Raw genomic sequence first — 25,970 nt, 5'->3', positions numbered from 1 at the left:
ACCCTTAGTAACAGATAGCAAAATTTACACTTACAAATTGTGGACAGTAATCTGGTAAACATTAGCAGTCAGCTAGCTAGTTAGTAGCTATCATTATTACTAACAAAAGTCATATGACTCTAATCCCATAATGCTAATAATTAAGTAAAGGAGAACTTGAAAAAGTCTGATGAAAATGTCTTTGAAAATCTTGACTCCAATGATACGTGACGTGAAAAGAATGAGGACTTTCGGTTTTGGCAGGTGTGAGTTCTGAGTCTGGTTTTGCAAGTCACTTTACCTCAGGGAGTGAGTCTAAATTTGTCCTTTGCAGAATGGACACACTATGCATTTTAGGAGTTGCTGTGAGGAGTTGCCTGACCCGGTGTCTACAATACAGTAGTCATTCAATGAATGTGTTCTTTATCCTGGTCCTTGAGGGCAAAAGCTGATTTACTATCAAGATGATGACGTGTTAATAAACTTTTCTGGGCAATTTTCTGGGCACTTTCAAGGTCCTGAAGGTTGGTAGCCCTTGTGTTTTCACTTCAGACTCTAAGGCTTTTGTCTTAAAAAGGAAATGCCACAGAGAGAGACTGCCTCTAGGGTGTACAGTGTGGGTGGACGGTGTGACCCACTCTTCTTATTTAATGCCCTTCTGTTTATTTAAAATGCTTTGTGCAACGATTATGAAAATTTAAAAAAATTTTTTATGGATTTGTGAGAGAGAAACATTGCTTTGTTGTTCCACTCATCTCTGCCTTCATTGGTTGATTCTTGTATGTGGCCTGACTGGGCATCCAACCTGCAACCTTGGTGTGTTGGGATGATTCTCTAACCCACTGAGCTACCCAGCCAGGGCCGATTATGAATTTTATAATAAAGAAAAAAGGAATTAAGAAAAGGGAAAAACTATCTAAGTACATAATTTTTAGATTGCTGTAATCAGAAATTCAGGTTTTTAACATTGCTAAAGTGTCATTTTAATGACCGTTTCCAGTGGGAACATAATGTTCATAATTTATTTATTCCAGTTTAATGCTATACTGCTTTGATTGCTGGAAAGGTTCAATATTTCCCCACATATTTGTTTACCAGTTTTATTTAGCTTGCAAATTGTGGATGGTTGTCTGTCTCTGCTCTCCGGGTCCTGATGTAGCCTTCGTGAGTGCTCTTACAGTGCGGATGTCCTGCAGTTAATGACACTGGATTGCACATTGGAAAGTTGCAAAGACAGTATATCTTAAAAGTCCTCATCAAAATTTTTTATTTGTAACCATGTGTGGGGACACATGTTAACTTGACTTACTGTGGTGATTGGTTTGCAGGACATACAAATATTGAATCATGTTGTACCCATGAAACTAATATAATGCTAAATATCACGAATACCTCAGTTTAAAAAAGGAATATGAATGGCAACCTTCAGTCATATTTGCTACAAATATTTTCCCTTCATTTTCCATTTTATGCTTTTATTCACTCTATAGTTTTTTAAAGTTTATTGGTGTTTAAATGTTAATCTTTCTGTTTATAATTTCTTCTATAAATTCAAAGTGTAGATAGTTTATTTTCTGTAAAGATTTGCTAAATTTTGAAGTTTTATTTGCTGTTACCTTTTCCTGGATATAGTGATTTAATTTTTTTTAAGAATCTAAGTCTTTAATTCTCATGGTATTTGTAAATTATTCTGATATCATTTAAGAACAATGTTATTACTACCTATGAGCAGTTGATGTCTGCCTCCTCAGACGGCAAGTTATATCCAGTTCTACTTCTGGATGCTTTGGTTAGTTACGGTGCACTGTGCTTCATCTTTCTAGAGAAAATGCCTGTATCACTTCATTTTCTTACTGTCGTTATTGAGAAATAACATGTGAACCTAGCTTGTTTTTAGCTCCATGGCAAGTTGCTTCTTTTTATACTTTTTCATGATTTGAAACTTGTACAATTCTCATTTCTTGAGGTTTCCCCAAATTATATATAGTATCTTTTCTGTTTATTTTAGCTCTAAGAACTTGTCTGCTACACCTTGAATAATTAATTGGTTCTGATTCATTAGTTCTGCCTGTTCTTAGGTCAGATCAGCACAGTCTGTTTTATGGCTGTTCCTCATTTTTTTTTTTTAATCTTAGTTAAATCAGCATTCAGGTGTCTCACATACATCTTCAGCTTTACTGACTTAATTTTCTTCTCTCTTGATCTTTTTCACTGGTTCTGTTTATGCTGGTTGATTTGTCCTACTGCAGTTTTCATTTTGGACTATTAACTATTAACTTTTCCCCCCTCTCTACTCTTGATAATAGATTAAGTGATCTGTGATTAGCTCATGAAGAATAGTGTGACACATATACGGTCCTTTTCAGGTGGAAAAAAGGAGCTGGTAGCCGGGAGAATTGGGTTTAATACTTGACCAACTCCCCATATTTTCAGTAAGTCTTGGAGTCAGTGGGACCCCTGGGAACAGTGTTAACTGGCCAGCTTGAGTGCATGATTTGTCTACCTGTCGAGGTGGGGAAAGTCTGATTAGACTAAGTGAGCCATTAATCTGAGCTAATTTAGCATAGATGTAATTCTTTTGTCCTTAGGGGTCAGAGCAACAATTATGCATGTGAAAACAGAGTGAAAAATATATTTTAGGGCCTAAGTTGGCATGTTCTAGGGACTTAATTTTATGGCTTTGCATGGTGCCCTGTCTCTCTGATTTCTGCAAAATTCCTTCTGCTTCACAGTTAAGCAATTCGGGGATACCTGTTGGTAGCAGGAACTGTTGAACATTTTTAAGCCCTGTGGTATTTCGATGGGCCCCTGGTGGCTTCCAGTTGGGGCTGCTAAAGAAACCCGTTCACAGGAAGTATTTGTAAGAAAGGCTGGCAGGCAGAGGGAGACAGTCCGGAAGTGATTCACAGTACTGGGGCTGTTTGTTTAATGTGTGACTTGGTTGCCAGGAGACTATCATTGAGGAAGCTGAGTGAAGTGCTACTTCTGCAGAGGTGCCCTTGCCTACCTGCCCAAGTCAGGACGCTGCTTCTTGATTTTTCTCCTGGAAGAGCTCTTGGTAACCTGCTTGACACCTGTGCCTTTCCAGCATGCGAATCAAAGAATGTTAAACATACAAATGAAAGATCTGGTTAATGGTTTATTTTAAAGAGTTTACTTGCTTAAGCTTGAATGTTTTAAAGAAATTTTTTGCTGATAAATCTATGTTGGGAAAAATTAATTTGTTATTTTTCAATACGGCATTTTATTTTAAAGATTTGTCTGTATTTACTTTTAGAGAGAGGGAAAGGGAGGGAGAAGGAGAGGGAGAGAAACATTCATGTGGAAGAGATACATAGATCTGTTGCCTCTTGCACACCCAACTGGGGACCTGGCTTGCAACCCAGGCATGTGCCCTGACCCAGAACCAAACGGGCAACCCCTCAGTTTGGAGGCTGGTGCTCAATCACTGAGCCACACCAGCCAGGGCAGGTATTTTATTTTAGAAACCCTAATTCTTCAAGTACCTTTGCAACAGCTACAAGGATGCCAAAAAAGCCCCTCCAAACCCCAAAACCCAACCCTGCCATTTGCCCCCGCATCAAATGTCCCCGTCTGCCATCATCGGTACCATTTATTGAGCACTTACTATGTGCTAGGCACAGGGCTAAGCGCTTTATATGCATTGTCTCGGTAGCTATTCTGGAAGCCCCCAGGAGGGGCTTATTCTCACCTACATTTAGCAGAAAAGAAAGCAAAGCTCAGGGAGCTGGACTCGCCCATGTAGTCAGTGGTGGGTGCAGATCTCAGGCTTGGCGAGGACTCCCAAGCCCTCCGCCCTACTGCTGCTGCTTCTGTGAAAATGCTAGTGACAGCAGCCCCAGCTACCAGTGATTACACAGAACGATGCTGTAGTGCTTTACATACCTCGCTGTGAGGCAGGTGTTTTTATTTCAAAGAGGGAAAATAGGAGTTAGTATCACTTGTCTGTGGTCAGACAGCTGTCGGTGGAACTCCGGCCCAGGCCTGGCTGACACCAGCGGCTGGTACTGTCCCTCTGCCGGCCCAGACGGGCTTTCCCCTGCCCCTCCGACTGCATGAGGGCAAGTCTCGGTTTTCGTGTATTTTTGTGTGTGTCTGTATGTAGACTGTTGGACTCTGTCTTACACTTTTTTTCCTCCCTGCAGAGCTGAAGACAGTGATAGACCTGCCCGAGTAGCTGTTCAGTATTTGTTGATAGGTGAAAGATTTGTGCATCCATGCTTATAAGAAATACTGTAAAACACAGTATCTCAGTTATGTGGTTTTTATAGGTGTCTAGAAACATGATAATTGGCCTGTGATAAATGTGTATATTTAACTTTTTTGACCTAACTCCTGCTCACGGGTGGGTCTCCCTGGGAGTGGAAGTGATGCAGTGGAGGTTATGTAGTTATACACAGTGACTCTGCGGAGGCCAGAGAGCTCCACATCGGTTTCCTTTTCATACCCTGGGATCTGCTTTTGATTCAGTTTAGAAAGGCTTTCCTTCTTCCCAATTGCTGATTTTTTTTTTTTTTTGAATAATGACCTCATGCAGACAGGAGTGGCAAATTGGATTGGAAATTGCCTTGGATCATTTGGCGAGAACTGTGTTTTTTCGTGTTATGGGTGGAGGAAAGGCTGTCTGAAGGCCTTTATTTCTCCTTTACTCAGAATACCTTCCTGTTGACTCATTGGAAATCATAACGAAAAGCAGAAGGGAGCACTGGAGAGGCAGCTGCCAGCCCAGGGCTTGGCTTCTCTTAGGACAGATGTTTGGTGGCTGAGAGAATGCTGGTTTTCAGAAAAAGCTGTGAGACGTTTGTGGTAGAAGGAAACACTGTTACTGTGCTAGGTATTTATCCATAAGGCAGAACTTACCAGTCTGTTGCCAGGGATCATTAATTAGCAACATAAAAGTCTAAAAGTCTTTTTCTTGAGTAGGATTAATGAGTGTTCCTAAAAACTGAACAGAAGGCATTGAAGTATACAAAGAGAGAACGGGGCAAAATTAGAAAAGTAAAAAGAGGGAAATGTGCTTGCGTGGGCAGCACGCGCTGCAACGGGAACAACGTAGAGGAGACCGGCATGGCCCCGCGCGAGGACGGCACGCAGATTCGTGAAGCGTTCCATAAAAAAGTAAGAAAGAAAAGCTGATCATTAAAGGTGGAAAATGAGCCCTGACCAGTGTGGCTCAGTAGCCCTGGGCGTCGCCCAACAAAGCGAAAGGTCCCCAGTTTGACTCCCAGTCAGGGCACGTGCCTGAGCTGTGGGTTCTGTCCTCTGGTTGGCAAGAGGCAAGTGGTGGATGTTTCTCACATCAATGTTTCTCCCCCTCTTTTTGTTCCCCCTTGCCGTCTCTCTAAAAATAAATAAGTAAAAATCTTTAAAAAAGTAGAAAATTATATAAAAATAAAATTTAAATGGGAAGTCTCCCAATGTAGATCATTTTATTAGCAATAACATCTCAGATGACCTTTAAAACATGTACAAGGAAGCAAAAGTAACCTAACTTACTTGCGTGACTATTACAACAAAATGTTTTTCTGCCTTGAAGACATATTGTTACATCATTACTTTGGACAGTGCTTCTTAACCATTGATACTTTGAAAAGTAGTTGCTCGGCAATGGCTTGACTTGGGGGTTTGTTCTTTAAAAACTTGAGAATTCCCACAAACTGTTTTTAGGCAGATTTAGTCTTAATTTTCTTATTTTTATTATTTTTTTATTTTTTAAGGTTTCATTTATTTATTTTTAGAGAGGGAGAAAGATGTCAGTGTGTGGTTGCTTCCAGAGCGCCTCCTACGGGGACCTGGCCCGCAACCCAGGCATGTGCCCCGACTAGGAATCGAACTGGCGACCCTTTGGTTTTCAGTCTGGCTCTCAGTCCACTGAGCCACACTAGCCAGGGTGTAGTTTTATTTTTTTTAAAGTAAAACTTTTTTGTAATCATTTAAAAAAATAAGATAATACATGGGCCTGATACTTAATGCAGAAGCTGTGCTGGGATGTACAGTGAGAGAAGTCCGTCTCCTCAGTCCTGTGTCCCAGCCACCCAGTTGCCCCAGGTGCAGCCACCGTCATGGTCTGCGCCCTGTGGGAGCTGGTCCGTGCACACACATGCAGGTCACTTTGATTTGCTCGTTAGAACTGGTAGCACTCTGTCCACTCTGCCTTGTCTTACCTCATTCATAGCGCCTCGTTTGTTTCCTCACAGTTGCATCCTCTCCCCGCCCCCAGCTTTTGCTCTGATGGATAGTGTGTAGCTAGCAACTTTGTACTTGCACTTGAGAGCGTTCTTGCAGGGTCAATTTCTACAAGTGGAATTTCCAAGTCAAAGGGAATCTGTGCATCTGGTGTTGATAACTGTGGCCAGTTTGCAGTCTGCGTGGGTAGTAGTGCTAGTTGACATGTCCCTCAGTAATACACGAGCGCTGCTTTCTCCGTGATGTCATCAATCGGAGAATCTGGCTTTGGGTTTTTTTTTTTTTTTAATTGTGAATTTCATAGGTGAAAATAGTTTTTTGTTATAGCTTTATTTTTAGGTTATTTAATTTTGAGTGAAGCTGAGCATCTTTGCATGTGATTAAAAGCCATCTGTATTTCCCTTTCTGTCAGTTTTGGCAGAATCCTGTGCTCATTTTCCTATGGGCTTTTGGTCTTTCCTCGTTGACTTGAAAGAGGTCTTTCTCTATGGAGATCGACCCTTTGGATGCCGTATGTGTGAGACAGTTACCCCAGTTTGTTCTGTAACTTTTGACTTTAAAGTATTCAAAATTGCTTAGAGTTTTAAAACATATTTTATATTTTTAGCTTTTGGACTTTATGCTACTTTTAGAGAGTTCTAATCTATACTGAGATTTTACAAAAACATTCCCCTGTACTTCTGGTGTTTTTACTATATAAAGAGTTTTAACATTTGACCCTTTGATCCATTTGGAATTTATGTTGGTGTGAGGAATGAGGTAGAGATTCTACTTTATTTTTTTATCTCAATAATATTTGGATACCTTATTTATTTTTATTGATTTGAGAGAGAGAGAGAGAGAAACATCAATTTGTTGTTCCACTTGTTTATGCATTCGTTGGTTGATTCTTGTAAGTGCCCTGACCAGGCATCCAACCCGTAACCTTGGTGCATTCAGACGACACTCTAACCACCTAAGCCACCCAGCCAGGCCTGGAGAGCATCTTAAATATTGGACGTTAGCAGCGGTTGTCCTGTGAACATGCTCTGGAGCTCGCCATACTCTGTAGTCTATCCAATGAGACCTTAATTTTTTTTTTTTTCCAGAACAAGGCCGTTTCAACTCTGGAGATTTTTGTAACATATGGCTTAAATTTCCTTTTAGAGAAATTGGCTAGAATTTTTCAGAATGCTTTCAAGTAAGATGTGTTGTGATGTTGCAAAGATTAATAATATGCAGTGAAGTTGGCGCTGAGAGAACAGGTGTTAGATTAACCGCTTTGATGCGTGTACTGTGAAGAGAGGAACAGCACTCACTACTAACACAACTTACTCTTTTTGTTAAAGGAGGGTACGTGCAGCTTGGGATTTGAAAACTGCGTGGCTGACTTTCTGCATCAGTGTTTTTGAGGCTTATTCTATTAATGAGTGCTTGACTTGAAAGGAAGAAAGAGTTTAGTGGTCAAACAGGTATCAGAAATACTGGATTAAATTGAGTTAAGCAGATTGCTTCACTGACGGATTATTTAGATTCTTTATTATAGGCTGTAAGTTCTGAGTCTCTGAGGATGACGGGAGTGTAATCGATACTCCGCAAACCTCATATCCTGTCCGACTCTTCTCCCAGATCGTCTTCCCTAGTACTGGTGTTCCAGGGCACACTGGTTTGGGAAACATTCTTCTTCGTCAGAATAATGGATTTCAGGGACTGTTTCAAGTAAGAATGTGGGACATGTTCCTGTTCAATTCTCAACTGTTTTATGTTTTATCTGTAGTTCCTTTCCATTCGCCATTGGGTTCTCATGTTCTTGGCTTGTAGAGCTTAAATGAAAGCCATTATTGTAGTAATTGGATGGGTATGATTGCTGAACTGTTGCCAAATCTTAACGTCATGGTGAAGAACAGGGATATATATATATATATTTAAAGTGAGTGCAAATGTACCTATTATTAAAAAGGAAAAGAAGATAATCGCAGATTCTATAGTCTAGTGAACTGGTCGGTCTCTGGGAACATTTCATTGCATGTTATTAAGTGGATTTCTTATGGGCCCTTGTGAGAAGTGATGCTTCGGAGCCAAGCGGGACTCCCTGCGAAGGCCCTGCCACGTTGGCATCGTTTCCTTTGGACAGGGTGGCCAGATGGGTGAGTTAGAGAAGCGCTGGAGTCTCAGGTCTAGATTTCAGTAAGGCCCGTGAAAGTATGTCCTATGATACTTTTGCATACACCCAGCGGGCTAGAGTGCCATGTAATTAAGATTTGTCACCAGCCGAATAAACTGTATTCAAAAAGAGCTGCTGGATGGGAACTGACTGCTGGGGGGGGGGGGGCGGTGTGAAAATTCCTGGGAGTTAGAGACTTGTGGTGGCAGCATGTCATTGTGCAGATACTGAAAATAAATGAATTTCATACTTTAAAATGGTTAAAAATGGCGAATTTCCGTTATATGAATTTTATCTCGATAGAAAAAGGAGCTACTAGGCTTTTAATTCAAAGGAAGCTCTGTGGGGCCTGTTCCACATAAAGCATTTTTAGTGGGATGTAAGGACGCATCAGTGATGTATTGATCCAACCCAGGCTTGGACTGTCGTTGAGGGATGGTTCCTCAAGAAGTAAGATTAGCGGGAACTTAAAAGACAATGAAGCAAATCTGCGATGTGCGTGTGTTCACTCCTCAGTACAAATGCGGAGAATGCAACAAAGGAAGAGATGCTTCCCTTGTCCTGTGGGCTGATCAGAGGCCCCTGATGTTGTCTTCAGCTGGAGGCCATGCTTTAAAAGGGACCTCGATCATCTGGAGCAGGGAGGGGAGGTGTGCCGTGGGAATCTCACACTCCCACGGCAGGCACTTTCAACACAGAGCCTGTGGGGCTGCTCCCAGCCAGTGGGGCTGGCCCACCAGTTGGGTTGGCTATGGCCGCAGCACCAGAGCATGCCCAGGGTCAGCAAGGGTCTGTACATTCTGACGGAAGTGGGGTGATTGAAAGGACTGGGATTACGTAATACGGAAACGAGATTGAGAGGGAACGCAGAAACATAGAATCTCAGTTGAAGCCATCGTCCGGTATAAGAGTTCATTCAACTGTTAACACAGTGCCTACATTATTAAAAAAACTCCTGGAACCTGGAAGAGAGGGCCTCAGTTTATCATGTGTGGTGTCAGAGGAACAGAGCTAGGCAGCGGAAATGTGCATAATATGAGGAAGAACTTTATAACAATAAGAAATTCCTAAAATAAAAAATTCCCTTTGCAAAAGGGAATTTGCTTTGCAAAACCCATGTTGCAGATTTTCAAGCATAGACTGTATAATAGTTAATGGAAGATTATGTTCTAACCTCAGTACTTACTCATGTTACTTCAAACAATTTTTATTTTCATTTCCTGTGTTGTCCTTATAAAGTATTATGAATGGTTTGATGATATTCCATTGCTCTTTCTCTCTCTCTCCCCTCCTCCCTCTCATCTCCCTCTCCCTCTTTCTCTCTCTCTCTTTCCTGACATGGCCAAAAAGGTTGGAGAAAACACTTTCAATGAAATAAAACAGGTAAAAACCAGTGTTGAGCTCCTCCACTGTTGAAGACTTTCTGGTGGAACTGGAGAAGATGCCAAAGTACGAAAGTGTGGCCCAGTCCCGCCTTTAGGGGCCTTACAGAGTGATTGGGCAGACGACGCGGGTCCGCTTGAGAAGTTACTCAGCATCAGAGGATGAAAGTGTAGCTAATGTCACCAGCAATAAATGGTTGCTAAGGAAATGCTGCAGTGGAAGTGTGAGAGTTTAGGTGAGGAAAGATTATTTTATGACTGGGTTTGGCAAGATAAGTGGAAAGGTGCGGGGGAGAAGGGAAAGCCTAGCTGCAGGGGTGTTTGCCTTATTCTTCCGCGTTCCTTCAGGGTCGAGAAGGTCTTTTTCTACTTGGGATCTGACCACACCTCCTTCCACAAAGTCGATGCTTGGGAATACTGAGCAGTTGAATTGGTGCAAAGTGTGGGGATTGTGGTGCTGAAGAGGATTTCAGGGGCATGGTGCCGACAGGTTAGGGGCATGTCTTTCTTTTTTATTGTTTGGTCATGGTGGAGGCCAGGGACAGTTTGTGTCATTCCACAGTTATTTGCAGAGCACCAGAGCTTCCAGGATAAATCAGAAAAGGGTTCTACTCCTCTGTATTTAAATAACTGTATTAAGAGGTAAAGAGACACAAAGATACAGTTTGGTCCTGTCTCTTCTTCCTCTCTTTCTCCCTCCCTTCCCCTCTCTCTAAAAACAAATACATAAAATCTGAGAGAGAGAGAGAGAGAGAGAGAGAGAAGGAGGGAAGTACAAAGTGCCATAGGAAAAGTTAGAGGAAGTCTGGAGGAAGGAGAGATCATTTCCAGTGGTAGATCATGGAAGAGTTCATGGAGGAAGTGATTTTTGAAGGTAACATTTCAATTGTCAGAGATGGGTGAGACTGATCAAAACTTTTAACCAAATTTTGATTCTCAGTAGGCATCTCCATCCCTAGCTGCCCATGTTTACAGCTTGATGAACTTCTATGTTCTCTGCAAACGATCTCAGTTTTTCTGGTCTAACAGATTTGTCCCAGATAATTTCCTGTGCCATCTTGGCCTCCTTCCCTGTAGCAATGGGAGAAGGATCTCCCCTCTGTCTGCAGTCTGGGCTCTGCCTTCTTTTCTCCTCATGCCCCTATTCCACTTTTTTCTTCCAATTATCTCTCCTTAGCACAGAAACATGCTCCCCCCACACACACACTTCAAGATACACTCTTAATACTAGACCTCACTGTGATTACTGTCTCTTCTTTTTTCCGTCAAGGAAAACTCGTCTTCACTCCCTGTACCCTCGCTGCTTTGCCTCACCTAGTGTGGGAGTGATTCACGGGCCCTCCTTTCCCCCACCGAAGTGTCTCCTGCTCAGCTCACTCATGACCTAATTACTGCACCCACTGGAAAGTTTTCAGCACTTTCTTTCCTAATATCAGCAGCATATGACACACTCTTGTCTGTTCACGTCATGAAATTTTCTTCCTTTTTATACTTTTTGAATTTTGACCTGGGTAGATAAATATGTTACCTATCTGGGAAAATAAATTCGGTTAGCACCTCTTCCAAAAAGCTTTCCTAGACCCCGCCCTTCCCCCAGGTCTGAGTTGGAGGCTCGTCTCTTGTTTCTGTAGCCCCCCGCCCCCCCACGCGCAGGTGTATCTGTATTACAGCTTCTTACAGTAAGCGCCTGTATGTTTCTCCTCCCTGAGCACTGTGAGCCTCTGAGGGCACAGACTCTCTGTGATGAGTGTCGCAGTTAACCTCTCCCTGCGTGTTCTTACCGAGCACCAGATCTGAAAGGTAAATTCTCGAGGTGACACTCGCTCTGCAGGCTCTGCCTGTCCCCCTGGCTCCAGCAGCTGCTGCAGCTGCCCTGGGCGGTAACTCAGAGGATGGCTTTGCATGCAGAGAGTGCAGCCCTATCTTCTCCTTTCAGGGGACTCAGGACCGGTTTGTTTTGTTTCCCTCTCAGAACCAGCAGTGATTAGGGTGTAACTGCTGAGATGTGAGCTATCACTGAGGTTTAACACAGTTTGAAGGGTTTGTTTGTTTGTTTGTTTGTCCTTTGAGGTTAAAAGGTCTTATACATGGAAAGATCGCTCCAACGTGGTGATGTCTCATCAGGCTCTGCATCTGAAGGCTTGGTCAGGGAGTGAGGAGTTGACCTCTAGCCTGGGGACTTTTTAGAAACTTCACTGAACTATGATTTACTTTCTATGAAATTCTCCCATCTTTATTATACAATTTAATGATTTTTAGTAAATTTGCCGAGCGGCACAACTGTCATCATCATCTAGCTTCCATCATTCCAGTGGCCTCTTTGGGAATGCGGTAACAATTGGATGTTTAATTTTGGCCAGTGGACTTGACATACTGTGTCCAGTTCAAAGAGTTCAGTGGTTTGCTCAGGGATGGGTCTGCATTCGGTATCAAGACGCACAGAGGTTAAATAAGTTACTTAAGAAGAGTTTCCTTTTGTTTTCCACTTGTTCCTATAGCTGATCAGATTGGTTTAATTTATACTCAGAAGTTTATTTAAAAAGCAGATAATAAGCTTTCTCATTTTGCTTGCATGGCTTGGGAAGCAAGCCTGTATTCTTTCTTACCGGGATCACTGCATTCAGTACTTTCTCAGCTCCTCCTGGCCCCTCCTCCTAGCCCAGCCTGCTCGGAGTGCCTGCCCAAGTCAGATTCCATCATGTTATTTGTGCTTCACATCCTTTGGAGGGTCTGCACACTCTCCTCCCTCGGACATGGTCTCCCCCATCACACGCACACACATGCACACACAGAGCCCTTCAAGACCTCAGTGCCATTTTCTCTGGGAAACCAGCCCTAGTGCCCCTCCCTCTTCAGATGGCAAGGAATCCTTTACTGAATGCTCTGCATTCCTTTCTGTCCAGACTTGCTCTTACCACACTAATGAAATTGCTACGCTGTTTCCCGTGCCTAGATGGTGCTCAGAGGTGTTCATGGCGAAGTGGAATCCTAATTGCGAGGAAAGATGGCCCCACTTGGGGGAGGCTGCAGCAGTGAGGAGCCCTGGCATTTGGGGGCCTTTGCTGTGCCTGCTGGGTGTGGTGGCAGGGCGGCTGTTCCTGGGGGAACCGAATGTCAGTGGTTTGGAGTAGTCAGTTCCGGCATTGGTAGGTTCCCCTTCTGTATTGCACAGAGCTGGAAACCACTGAGGTCATGTGCTCTGCAGAACTTGTTCAACGGATTTCCTCTTCACAGACCCCAGTTCACGCTCGGATGCCTTTCTCCGTGTGCTCTTGGTCTGGGCTTGTTTGGGGGTTACTACAGTGGAGTTCTCCACATAGCCATTCCCCTGTCCTGCTGAGTGGTGGAATGGGTAGGGCCACACATATATTCTGCCTTGGACAAATGTCAGTAGGACAAGGTAGACAGGTATTGTTACGCAAGGTCCTGGGCGTCAGGCTCTTGAAGCAGGTTTCGTTTCTAGGATCTAGCTATCTCACACGCATACTCACACATACGGACACAAACACATAGCTGTGGTTATTCAGAGCCTGCCAGTGCTTGTGAGCATTAGCTCACTTTACAACAATCTCACGAGAACAGGTGCTGTTCCTAATCCCGTTTTATAGATGGAAAACTGAAGTTCAGAGAGGTTAGTTAGATAAATGGCATTCTTGCTCATTCTCATTTCCTTCCCTCTTTTCTCAGGGAAGAAGTGGGCATGTTCCTTTCCACAGCTAGCTGTAGAACCTCACTTCCTTCTGTTCTTTATTGGTCGTGTCTTCAGCCCCTCCTCCTTCGCTTGTTCTTTCCTCACAGGCTGCAAATTAGTGTCTCTTTTTCGGTCATAAGAGAAGGAGAGAGAGAGACAGGTCGACAGACGGACAGACACTCCTTCCTTGGACATGCCGTCTTCTCAGATGAACCCTTTCTTTCTGTTTTGAACCTCTTGAAAAGAAGTCTGCATTTGCTGTCTCCACTTCTCCACTCCTAGTTGCTTCTCTAGTTATAGTAACCTGCCTCCTCCTGCCTCACCGCACCGAGACTCCCCTTAGTGGGGTCGCGGGTGACCTTCTTCCTTACTGCCACAATCTTTTCTCTTTGCCACCCAGGGTGCCACTGCTTCTGTCGGCAACATTTGAACTTGGTGACCTCGTCCAGCTTCTTGAAGCGTTTTCCTTCTTGGTTGCCATCATGTGGTTCTCTCATGGTTTCCATTCCACTTACTATAGTGACTGTTCTTTCTCTGTCCTATTTGTCTCCTAAAGGTCCTTTTCTGAGGCGCAGTCCTTGACCATTTTTGTTTCTGCACAGCCTCCTTCTCCAGGGAGCCCAGCCACGCCCGTGGGGCCATTCTTCACACCTGGGTTTCCACCCTGGTCCCGCCGGAGGCACAGTGCCAGCTGCCCTGAGGATCAGCCTGAGAGGTTTCAGGCACGAATTTGTTGTCCTTCTGGCCCGCGACTCCTGGTGTCCCCAGCCTTGCTTCATGGCATCATCTTTTATTTACTCATCCAGCCACAAGTCACCAAATCATCGTTTAAAAATAAAGCAGCTTTTTTCCTTTTATAGAAGTTTCTGCAAGTTTACTATGGAGGGTACGCCTTGCCAGATTTTCTTCTGGAACGTGTGAGAATGTGGAGCTTCCCCACAGACAATACTACCACGGACAGTACTAAGTTGCTGTCGTTCTTTTTTATCTTTGCCAGTCTGACAGCTAAAAATGGCGTTACTGTTTCTTTAATTTGCATATCTTTGATTAGTAATGAGTTTAAGAATTTTTTTCCTGTAATTACTGGCCATTTGTATTCTTTTGTGAACTTTTTGTGTTTCTAACCCATTTTTTTTTCCTGGGGAAATATTTGTCATTTTATTTATTTCAAGCATTTAAAATCTATGTATACATTACAAAGATTATAGGAAATTATTAGTTACTTGTTATGTGTTACAAATTTCCCCCCAGTTTATCTTTCCATTTAATTGTTTCTTTTTCTTTTTTGTTTTAAAATTGCCTTATAGAAGTTTAACTGCTTTTTGTGTAGCAATTTTTTTCCCCCTCTTCCTTCATGATTTCTGCTTCCACAGTCTTGTTTGGAAAGACATTTCCCATTTCAAGATTGTACAACCATTCATCTATATTTTTCCCCTCCTTTTATTTTTTTATTTTTAAAATCTCTAATGCTTTGGAGGTTTAATGTCAGTGGCAGCACGTGAGGTCAGGAGCTAACTTTGCTTCGTCCTTGAGTTCTCTGTGAAGCCCTCCCCCGCCCTGCACCCTGCTCACCCCACCCTCAAGGGATCTCGCGAACCGGCAGAGGTTCTTCCTTTGTAATGAGTCATCATTTTCTCTCTGTTTCCAACCTTACCCTAGTTAAAGGCCTTATCCTCTCTCACCTGGATTCCTGAAATAGTCACCCAATATTTCCGTCTTGAATCCTTCCGCGCTGTTGTCCCGGTTACTGTTCTGTCTGAACACGGCAGGGTCCCCACTGCCTGTGGATTAAATAGTGTTCCAGACACATCTCCCTGAGTGCCCCAGCACGGGCTTTGTCATTCCCTCAGTTTGCCATTCGGTTTCATGCCTTTTTGCGCTTTGTTTAAGCTGTTTCCTTTATCTTAACTGTCTCCTCTTCACAGTTTTCACCCCTGAATACAGCTGATCTTACAAAGTTCAGATGTCATCTCCTACTGTTACAGAGCAAGGGGGGTGGTGGTTCATGATAAATTATTACAGAAAGGATTCCCCCCTTTCTGTCTCTGGAGGTTCCTCCCCCCCCCACACCCACCTGTTAGGTTTGCAATGCCCGCCGCCAGAGGAAAAGACGTCTCTCAATGCCAGAGACTGGTGAAAAGGAAAGGAATTGTTTATTTAAAAGTTACACAGACTTAGAGTAATGGCTTAATGACTTCAATAAGGTACTAAAGTCCTCTAGAATACCCACAGATGCACAGTCCTTCCCTCTCCCTGTGCCCAGTCCGGGGTATCGTGTCTCAGGAAAAGAAGTAGAAGTCCGTGATTCAGGCTCCCGGCACCATCAGCTGTGTGGCTGCTGCAATCTCCAGTTAATCCAAAGCCATGCGGCACCTTCTCACGGCCACCAGAAAGAGTCCTTTCTCCCCTTTTCTTCCCAGCAAAGTCTCTCCTGCTGCCTAAGCCGAGTGGCAAGAAGCAGCACTCCAAAACCTCGTGGTCCTCTCTACTCTCCTTCAGAACCGTGTGGTCCTTTTCCCCATTTCAGAACCGCGTGGTCCTCTTCCTTTCCCCTCAGAACCGCGTGGTCCTTCCTATTTAGTCCAGATCCTCGTGGCCCTCCTCTTCCTTTTACTTCAGAACCTCATGGCCCTCTTCCTTTCCCCTCAGAACCTCATGGTTCTCTCCACTCTCCTTCTATGGCTGCCGTGCCTAGGTTTAAATCCCAGTGCCCATCTTCCTTTGCAGCCCCATTTCTGACTCCTCCTACAGTCAGTTACACCTGCCAGCATCCCCGTATTCTTCCAGCTTTACTGGGCTGCCATAGTAAGTCTGGGCAGGTGTGGCCCCCTGGTATGGAGCCAATCATCTCCAAGCTCTCCCACAGGCCCTGTAACCAGGGGGAGTTGCTTCCCAGTCCCATCTTGGGTGGAATTTGGTCCCATTCCCATGGCTCAAAGCATGGCCACAGCTACTTAACACATCCATGAAACCAGTTAAAGGTTATAGATATGTTAAATGACTGTGCCAGGGGTTAGCTGCAAAGCTCTTGCTACCCAAAACAGCTCTGAATGGCCCTGTTCCATGTGTCCTATCCCCCCTGGCTCAGGCCTGTGGGGGTGAGGACATCCTACACACATTTTTCTAATATTTCCTGGACACCCCGAGTCCTGGACCCCATTACAAATCCCTTCTTGGGGCCCTCCTCTTGGCTGCACCCTGCTTCACTACTGCAGCCAGTTGGTTAAGCATCTCTGTTCCAAGAAGGTGACCTCCGCAAGGGTGGGGACAGGTGTTCAGCGCCTTTAGTATGTATTTCCCAGAGCGGTCCATTAAAAATGTTTCCTGAACGGATATGTAGCTGTCAGAGTAGATGATTTGGGGGGGGAGGGTAAATTGATTTAAACTATGTGTAAAACAAAGCTTTATAAAAATAGTCTACATGTGAAAGATGGATAAGGATGATTTACGAGAACTGTGTGATTATACGACAGGTAGGCGATTGTGTGTAAGCACTCATTGTCACGCTACTTGTGCCCCCTCCCGGGGTGCATTCTTCACTGTGCGGTCCCTTGGTGCTCGGTACAGCAGGCTCTGGTCTGTGGTGCGCGGGGCCTCCGGGGTCCAGCTGCAGGATGGAGCCCTGGTCCATGGGTGTTCACTAGGTGGTAGCTGTCCTTTGTGAAGGCGGCAGCGTGTTGTAGCAATGGCATTGCACCTTCAGAATCACACCAACTTGGGTTCAAGAGTGAGCTCAGCCACCTGCAAAACAGATTGGTGTTTTTGGACAGATTAGTTGTAGGATCCCATAATACTACTTCCCTTGTGGGGGTTTTGTAGGTGTCAGGTCAGATAAATCACGCCAAGGATTTAGCTTAGTATCTGTCACGTGGTGTTGGAGGGTTTTTTTAGTGTTACTTACATGTAAAACCAGCCATCGAGGAGGATAAAATATTGAAAGCTTCTCTCCCTTGTTGTGAGAGGAAGGACTAAGAACTCCTCTCTCATTCGCTCCCACTCTTCTGAGAATTGCTGTAAGAAATGGGAATCTTGACCCTCCTCTTCTTGGCAGGGGCCGGGTGTGCGGTCCTGGTCCCCGTAATGCACGGAGGGAGAGGGAAAGGGTTCCAGCCTCTCGGCGTCACGTCTTCGGTGCTGACGGTTTCCAGTCTGCCAGTTCTATCCTCCGGCGTGGGGACCCGGGTCTCAAAAAAAAGAAAAAAAGAACTGTGAGCTTTGCTGCGGCCGTGGCTGAGAGTCCCGATCCCGGGTGGAGTATGCTGATGTCCCATCACCGCTTGGTAGGATGTTCTCAGACCTTTCTTTTTTTTTTTCAGAGACTTATTTGTTAGAACATTTGTACTTGGAGAAACATTGGTATTTGCAGCAAAGTGTGCAAACCCACCTTGTTGTCAGAATGATGTTCTGACACATGGATCTGCTCAGGTCATCCCCCTTTTGAAAACCCTCAGTGCCCCCATGACTGGGGTGAATGGAAGGTGTCACAGCCTTGCAGACAAGCCTCCCAGCGGTTCTCGTGCACTTGACCTGCCCGCAGTGGCAGTGCTGAGCCTGGGTCGCGGTTTGCCTGAGATGTTTTGGGAGCACTGGTGCGTTAAAGTGCGAGGGGAGTGGGAGGTGCCAGGGGAGTGGAGCAGTCGGTGTGGACGAGCAGGGCTTCAGTGAGCTTTCCGACCGTGAGATTCTGTGAGGGTGGTTAAGGCAGCGTTAAACATGAGACTTGGCGGGGAGGGGCAGAAAACTGTACTTGAATAACGAGAAAAAAAAATAAATCCCCCCCCAAAAAACCCATGAGACTCGGTAAAACGTGGTGCTGGCCAATGATTGTTCTTTTGTGCAGATTGTTTTATTTTTTGTTTCAGCTTTGTCGGGAATTAACACACAAAACTGCAGGGTATTCTAAGTGCACATTGTCATGGTTTGTTACACACATACATTGTGAAAGGACCGTCTAGTTAATTAACATATCCAGCACCTTGCGAACTCATTTATTTTGGTGAGAACATTTGTGTTCTACTCTCGGCAAATTTCAGTTACACAGTACAGTGTTATCCACTGTAGTAACTGTGTTTTACACAGTTGAGGTTTTTCTGCTGTTTCTGTGAAGTGTGAGGGTGGGGGGGGGTTAAGATTCCACATATAAGTGATACCATGCAGTATTTGTCCAAGTGGCAGGATCTTCTTCTTCCTCATGGCTGAATGATATTTCACATACACACACAGACACATTCACACACCACATCTCCTTTACCCATTTACATGCTGATGGACAGTCAGGCTGTTTCCATATCTCGGCTATTGTGAATAATGCTGCAACGGACATGGGAGTTCAGATCCACCTTTGGGACCCAGAGTTCCTTTCTTTTCCCTTGGCTGCATACCCAGAAGTGGAAAGGCGGGATCCTACAGCAGTTCTTTTTTAAATTTTTGAGGAACCTCCATGTTTCCTTCATAGTCACTGCACTAATTTACATGCCCCCTGATAGTGCACGAGGGTTCCCTTTTCTCCACTTCTCCCCAACACTTGTTGCCGCTGGTCTCATTGCTGATGGCCTGGCCTGCCTGTTCGTTTCCTCTGGCCCCTTTGACTCTGCTCACCGCTTCCACTGCAGTCGGCTTCTCTTCTGGCTTCACACTTGTGTGATGCGTAGGGTGTTCTGCTCCACCGTAGTGACCGTCCTCCTGTAGCTCGTCATCAGGCCTGTCCTGTGGCAGTTAGACTGGGGGAGGCACAGGCAGAGGCTGGCAGGAGATGTTGTGGGTCCCTCCTTCCACTTGGATATTTACCGAGTAAACCCAGAAGAGCGGAAAGCCTGCACAGCCTCGGACACTGGCTCTGGTCCAAGGCAGAGTCTCTTCCTGTGGTGTTCCTTCATCGCCTTCCCTATGCGTTCACCTCATTTTGAGAAGAAAAGTAATCTTTTCCTCATACTGTTTCATAAAGATCTGTTGCTGACTTACGCTAGCGTCACCCCAGGTTTGCTCCTGCCCTTGAGATCACGAGTTAGACCGTTCCCCACCCCTGCCCCCCCCCTCCTGAGAGCCAGGGCTGCCAGGAGCTGTTCCCTTTGTCCTTTCAGCAGGAAAGTATCCGAGGGGTTATTGTTCGACATTTGCTGTGAGACTGCAACCCCCACTGATGTTCCCCACTGACAGCCTGCGTGGCCTCCACATCACCCGCTGGTCTGCAGGCCCTCCCAGAAGTGTGGGGAGGGTTTGTGATGGTCCCACACTGCTATCTGATTCAGTTACTGTCGTGTCGCTTCTGGAAAACTCATTTGTTCCCCTCCCACCTCCCAGCATTTAAGTTCTACCTGAAAGAAAAGTCAGAAGACAAAATTTCATTTACTATCGTTGAATTTAGGAAGTAGCCCCAAATTCTCTGGTCCTTTCCTATATCCAGGCAGTGTTTATTCAAGAATCTGCTATGCGTCAGATAGCGGGCTTCCTGCTTTGAAAGCAGAATGGATTAGAAAATGAGGTTGAGGGACTATTCTGTAGAACTTGACAAAAACAGGGAAATTGTTGTTTTTCTAACATCAGCCTTGTAAAATTTGAATAGAAAAATTTTAAATTAGAGGTTTTAATCTGGGTGTGAGTGAAATCTCTGAAATATATATTTTAAGTATCTGTATATTTTTTCTGGGGGAGGATCTATAGCATTTTTTAGATGTTTAAAGGTTTCTATGATTCAAAAAATGGTTTAAAACCATTGCCCTGAATAACTTTCAGTTACATACCTTTCCGTTTGTAGAAAACGCATGCAATTAAACTCTGTGATTTGTTTTGGGGGGGGGGGCTTCCCTGAAATCTTGTGAGAGGTGTTCGTGGGGAGAAGTACAGTTTTTCTTTTCCCTTTCCAACCTCCTGTCCTCTGAAAAACACTTGATTCATTTTTATCCCTCCCATTAGAGTCACCTTCGCTATTTTAGCTGAGATAATTGATTATTTTGGCAGCCCAAAGCAACCATAAAACCTTGGACCAAGAAATTCACTGTGGGTTCTGAACTACAAAACCAGAAGAGAACTTCAGCAATAAACTTAAATATCCAAACAGTTGAGATGATGGCTTCAGTCACAAATAGTTTGTCTGAGGAACTCCTAAGGAGCAACCTAAGGACCGAGGGAAAGGATCCGAGGTTCACGGGGCAGCCGGGCCCTGGGGAGCCAGCGGCTCCGCTGCTCAGGAGCAGAGAGTAGGGTAGAGACGAAGGTGGCTCAGGAGTTTTCCTACATTCAAGGATACGTGTGAAACTGGATCTTAAAAGACTGTTGCTTGTGGTCATCTTAAGCTTCTCCAAGGAGAATGGAAATGAAGCTTGAATTTTCTAAGGAACGCTTCAGACCTTCCTGCCTTTTCTCAAGTCCCTTCTCCCTTTGTGCAGGTGGATGGAAGCCTGTCTCGGGGAAGACCTGCCTCCCACCACAGAGCTGGAGGAGGGGCTTCGGAATGGGGTCTACCTTGCCAAGCTAGGAAACTTCTTCTCTCCCAAAGTGGTGTCCCTGAAGAAAATCTACGACCGGGAGCAGACTAGGTACAAGGTGAGTCCTTCCTTGCTTGCTGCTTAACTGTTTGCACACTTAAGAGAGAAGGTTGGCGCTCTTTATCGTGCGTAAGACTCACTGAGAAATAGGTGTATTTTCTCCACCGGCTGAGTGGGGAAAATAGCACAAAGTGAGGATATGGAAGTAAAAGAATATTCGCCGTCTGTATTTCTGGCACATTTCTTATGGTGGTGGGTATCAACATGGTCCTTAGTGAAACTTTTTATTTCTTAGAAGGTAGAGGAAGTAACTAGAGGAACTATTACTTTAAATCTAATTTTAACCATGCACTGAGATTTGTTGGCAAATTGAAAGCAATTTTAGGAAAAAAGATCATCCTGTGATATGAGAATTCGAGATAAAAGGGGAAAACGATCCGGTTTCAGAACACTGAGATAAGTGGCAGGGTTTGGCTGGTGTGGCCCAAGGCCCTGGAAAAGGAGACTGCTTAGTTAGGTTGACAGGGACCTAAATCTGTTGTCCGCAGGCCTCTGTGGGGAGCTTTCCCATTGAGCTCTCATTGAAAAAGGGTGCCTGTTAAAAGACAGTGGGAGACTGCAAAGCCAGGAGCAAATATTACAGGGGTCGATTATAAGTATTTGGCCAGAACTCAGAATGAGCTAAGGATGAAGATACAATCAAAAGAGACTTTTATGTTTAAAATTAAAGGAAAACAAGGAAGGTATAGACCCTAAGCCAAATTAAAATCTCAAACAGAAACTTTCATTATCAAAAAGCAAATACTTCATATTGACTTTTAAATGAGCAGTTATTCTGAAGACAGCTCTGGAGCTGTGCTGTCAGAGTCTGGAAAAGCTGGGACAGAATAGCTGGACGTGAAGGAAGAGTGGAGACCGCAGCAACAATGAAACCATAGTCCCGCCTCAGCCCCGCTTGAGGGTAAATGCTCCTAAAAAATGCCAGACATAGAGGTTTAGAGGGGACTGTTTGTTTCTGTCGCATGCAGACCCTGATGTTTAGGTTTATTAATCACATGTATCACTTTGTATCATCTGGAGACACCACGCCGAGGGCTTTGTGTATGTTTTCTCATTTAGTCTTTACAACAGACAGGTAAAGTGGGTGTTACAGGTGGACCCTTGGACTCAGGAGGGTGAGTCCACTAGTAGATGGACAAGCAAGAAACAGAACCCAAGACGACTGAGTTCTGAAGACCACGTTCTGTGTCGCGCGCTAGATGGAGGGAGACCCTCCGGATCGGTCCTAAGTGATGGGAGCGATGCTGTGGGCCTGGCTTTTTGGGTTTGGAACGTGAGCATAATGCTGTAGACAGACATCGGATTTTAGGGGACCTTAGGAATTCTCACAGGGAAACTTTTTCAGAGAGTTTTTATTTAGCTTCTATGTCACTCTTGCCAACTGTGCCTCACCCTCTCTTATTCCTTCCAGGCGACTGGCCTGCACTTCCGGCACACGGACAACGTGATTCAGTGGCTGAACGCCATGGACGACATCGGCTTGCCCAAGGTGCGTGCCACGCCAGGCCCGGTTCTGGCTCCGCTGGGACTGTGTGGGCCTAAGGTTCTCCTTCTGCCCGTGAAAGCGTTCTTTACTTTCAACTGAATCTGTGGTGACTGTTTTTTTAAAAAGTACTTAAGATTTCTTGTTTCTTTTAGAAAATAGTTTTTCTTCTTTTTCTTTCATATTCCTCATCCCTGCTTCACCTCACCCTAGAGAAATTCCCTGTGATGCCTTTTACTTCAAGTTTTAGACTTACACTGAAATTCACATACCATTAAATTCACCATTTTAAAGTTGACAATTCAGTCATTTTTTTAAAAATTATTATTCACAGAGTTGTTACATCAAAATTTGACTTTAGGAAATATAAAGGAGTGCTTTAGAAATGTCATCTTCCAGCTTCAGAAAGCCACATTTGTACGGAGTATGAAGGGTCATTTTGTATTTCAAATTATCAAGGCAAGAGAATGACATTTACTCCCGTGTAGTTTTGGTGACGGCCGCAGGGTTTCCCCAGCTTTACTGAGGTGTCATTGATGTCTGTACGCAGTGTGTGCAGCTCGGTGAGCGTGGCATGGTGGCTGCAGTGTTGACAACGGGAGAGCGTGTCCTCGAGTGCCTAGCTCGGGGGTTTACTTTGTGTAGCTCTGAGTGCGGCCACCTCCTCTGGCTGCCAGCGCCCCCCACGCAGTGGCACAGGCCGAGCTGGGTTATCGTTCTCACAGGCACGGACGCCTTTCCCCACCACCCGCCTCCTACCTTTGTCCCGAGAATCACACTTCTAGGAATTTATCGCCCCACCCAAAGCTCAGACAAGCCCAAAAAGGGAGATGTAGAGGCGAGCGGTTTTCAGCCTTGCCTACGGCAGAAAAACGGACAGCAAGCCACATGCTCCTTCATGAGGGGTCTTCGTCGTGCCGCCGCCGGTCAGGGGTGGCACAGCCACTGAAAAGGCTGGCATCTCCCGTCGGGACAAGGGACGCTGTCTCTGAGTGCTCAGTGGAGAAAACACAATAGGCCAAGGTTGTACAAATTTGTGTTTCAACTACGATGCGATCACTATTTTTGTGTAAAAATAAAGTGGGTATTCTTGGGGAAATCTGTAAGGAGATGCGGTTTTCATGGCTGTGGGATGAGATTAGGGGGTGGGGGTTTTTTTGCTTCATACTTTACTATAGACTGTGAATTTTTGTAACCAAAAAAGGAAGATGAAGACAACAAAATCGTGTCACAGCCATGCCGCCCTGAACGTGCCCGACCTCGTCAGAAAGGAAAAGTGAGAGATGTCAGGAGTTGGGAAGTGGCCGAAAGCGCTGGGGAGTGACAGGCCGGTCGGTGTGCGCAGGACCGAGCTTGTTGCACGTCTGTGTGGTGAGGGGGACTGAGTCCAGAGCTGAGTCTCTGTAGAAGACAGGCTTTTATCACCGCCCCCCCCCTCTTTTTTTTCCAGAGCAAAGTGTTAGCATTTTCTTCCTTGCTCTGGTAGGTTTGAGAATTAGGCCCCACAAATGTCAGGAAATGCAATACGTCAAGTTGTGATGGCTACTTGGCACCTGCAACTTCCTCTTCCTGTTTTTCCCGTGGTCTGCCCACTGGGCAGTGACCATTGAACCTCTTCTAAATGGTTCTAAGAGCTTTGTTGATATTTGCCATCGCTAGTAGTATTGTTACTATAAAATGCTTTTTTAATGATGGAATTTGCTTGGCATTTTTGTTTACTAACGGGAGTGAATTGCCCTGGGCCACAGTTGCAACACATAAGGGGTTCCCAAGGCTTTCAGGGACAACAGGTTTTCAGGGCTCTGTTTTGCAACGTCCACCCTCCATGACTCAGGTCCCGCAGACTTTTGAGTAATGTAGGCTAAAGGCACCCAGCCTGGTGTTGGCCATAATGTAATGTATGACATGTAATCAACAATACGTATATAGAATTTATTGGGATGGCTTCCCTAATCTCTTTGTATGGTACATACTAGTTAATAGGAGAAACTCACTGTGATAGTTTTTTGGCTCTTACCCTTTTTGACTGTTTATTATAACTGGTTGACCGCCTCCTCCATGAAATATTTAGTTATTTCGAGTTTAATTTTTTAAATTGTTTCCAGTCTGCCCCAGAAGCCCTCTGTTCTGCCTTCCATATCCTGGTGGTGGGCATTCCTTAAGATACAATCCTTATTTTGGCTACCTTCTCTGATTCTCAAGATTTCAGATATTTTGAAAACTCTTTTAAGATAAACAGTATCTTCAACTGGACATTTCTCCTGCGATAGCTTCCTATCACCCACAATTTCTTGTTTCTCAAACTAAACCTGCCTTTTCCATTACGTTAACGTCCCCTCCTCTGTAGTAGGTGGAGCCTGGTTACCATTCTCCCGCTGTCCCGTCTCAGAACCGGGGAGTTTCCTTGGTGCCTTAAATGGAGTTACTCCCCAAGCCTTCCTCATTTCTTTGGAGCACCTCCTTTATCTGTCCACCCGGCCTGTCAGCCCACCTCCTTAGCTTCTGTCTCCCCGCTACTCACTGTACCCTGTGTCTGGTCTGCAGTCAGTCTTCCTGAGGCGCTGAGGCTCTGTTTTCAATCCTTGGCTCCAGAGTTAGGACTTCTCTGTGGCCTGCATATCAAGTTCAAACTTGTCTGACTTTCAAGGTCCTCGTAATCTGATTCCATCCTACCTACCAACCTTATTTTTCTATTACGGTCTAAAGTGTATTCCCTACTGTTTTCGGGGAGGCTGGCTCACTGTGACTGTGACTTTCACCTTTCGGGAGAGGACAGCTCTGTCTTGGGAAGGGAGCATGTAGATAGTTGGAAAATGTATCACAAAAGATGATTCTCCCCTGACTGGTGTGGCTCAGTGGGTTGGGCATCGGTCCGCAAAGTGAAAGGCCCCCCGGCGTGATTCCCCAGTCTGGGCACGTGCCTGGGTTGTGGGTTCAGTCCCCGCTTGAGGCATGTACTAGAGGCAACCAATTGCTGTTTGTCTGTCACATGGATGTTTCTCTCTATCTCTTTCTCCCTCCCTTCCCTCTCTATACAAATAAATACATAAAGAATTTTTAAAAGGATGGTTCTGATATATCCTGCTTCTCAAGGAGGGAGGTTCTTTGTGGTGGAGAGCCACGTGGGAAGGGCTACTGTGGGAAGAGCCTAAAAACACAGAATCAAGCACAGGCTGTTGAGGGCTGCAGTTCTCTCCCACTGCCTTGTCAGAATCCTACTAATTGCCTCATAATACGGTTTTGACCTCTCCAATCCATTGGTATTCCTTCTTTCCCTCTAAATTACAGAATGAATTGTGTGGCACCTCGTTACCATGGGAATAGGTTTTGAAATTCAAGGATGTCCCAATCCAAACCTACTCTGTTTCCATTGGCCCTCATTCATAAATTCATCAGACATAGTGCTCCTTCCATGACCTTGGCTTTGGGCTTGGCATTGAATATATAGAAGTGAGCTACTCAGACCTGGCCTCTGCCTTCATGTGGCTTATAGTCTGTGGGGAGAGTCAGACAGATGTTAACCCCCATAACTGATGAGTTG

At 44.8% G+C, this 25,970-nt stretch overlaps 1 protein-coding gene and 1 non-coding gene across 2 annotated transcripts in view; both read left to right on the top strand.

Annotated features, from left to right (window-relative positions):
* The window catches only part of IQGAP1 (IQ motif containing GTPase activating protein 1), a 75,061-nt gene that overhangs the window by 5,954 nt on the left and 43,137 nt on the right, over window positions 1-25,970 (top strand). The window contains exons 3-4 of the mRNA XM_024561901.3: window positions 20,788-20,944; window positions 22,358-22,435. Coding sequence (XP_024417669.1) covers window positions 20,788-20,944; window positions 22,358-22,435 — 235 coding nt within the window. The remainder of the gene's footprint in view (window positions 1-20,787; window positions 20,945-22,357; window positions 22,436-25,970) is intronic.
* LOC112306198 (small nucleolar RNA SNORA57) lies at window positions 17,437-17,584 on the top strand. The gene has a single exon (XR_002974937.2). It is a non-coding gene; the product is annotated as a small nucleolar RNA SNORA57 (small nucleolar RNA).

The sequence above is a fragment of the Desmodus rotundus genome, chromosome 10, assembly GCF_022682495.2.
Source record: "Desmodus rotundus isolate HL8 chromosome 10, HLdesRot8A.1, whole genome shotgun sequence".
In the NCBI taxonomy this organism is placed as follows: domain Eukaryota; kingdom Metazoa; phylum Chordata; class Mammalia; order Chiroptera; family Phyllostomidae; genus Desmodus; species Desmodus rotundus.
Note: the sequence above shows the minus strand (reverse complement) of the source record. Positions and strands in the feature narration are given on the sequence as shown.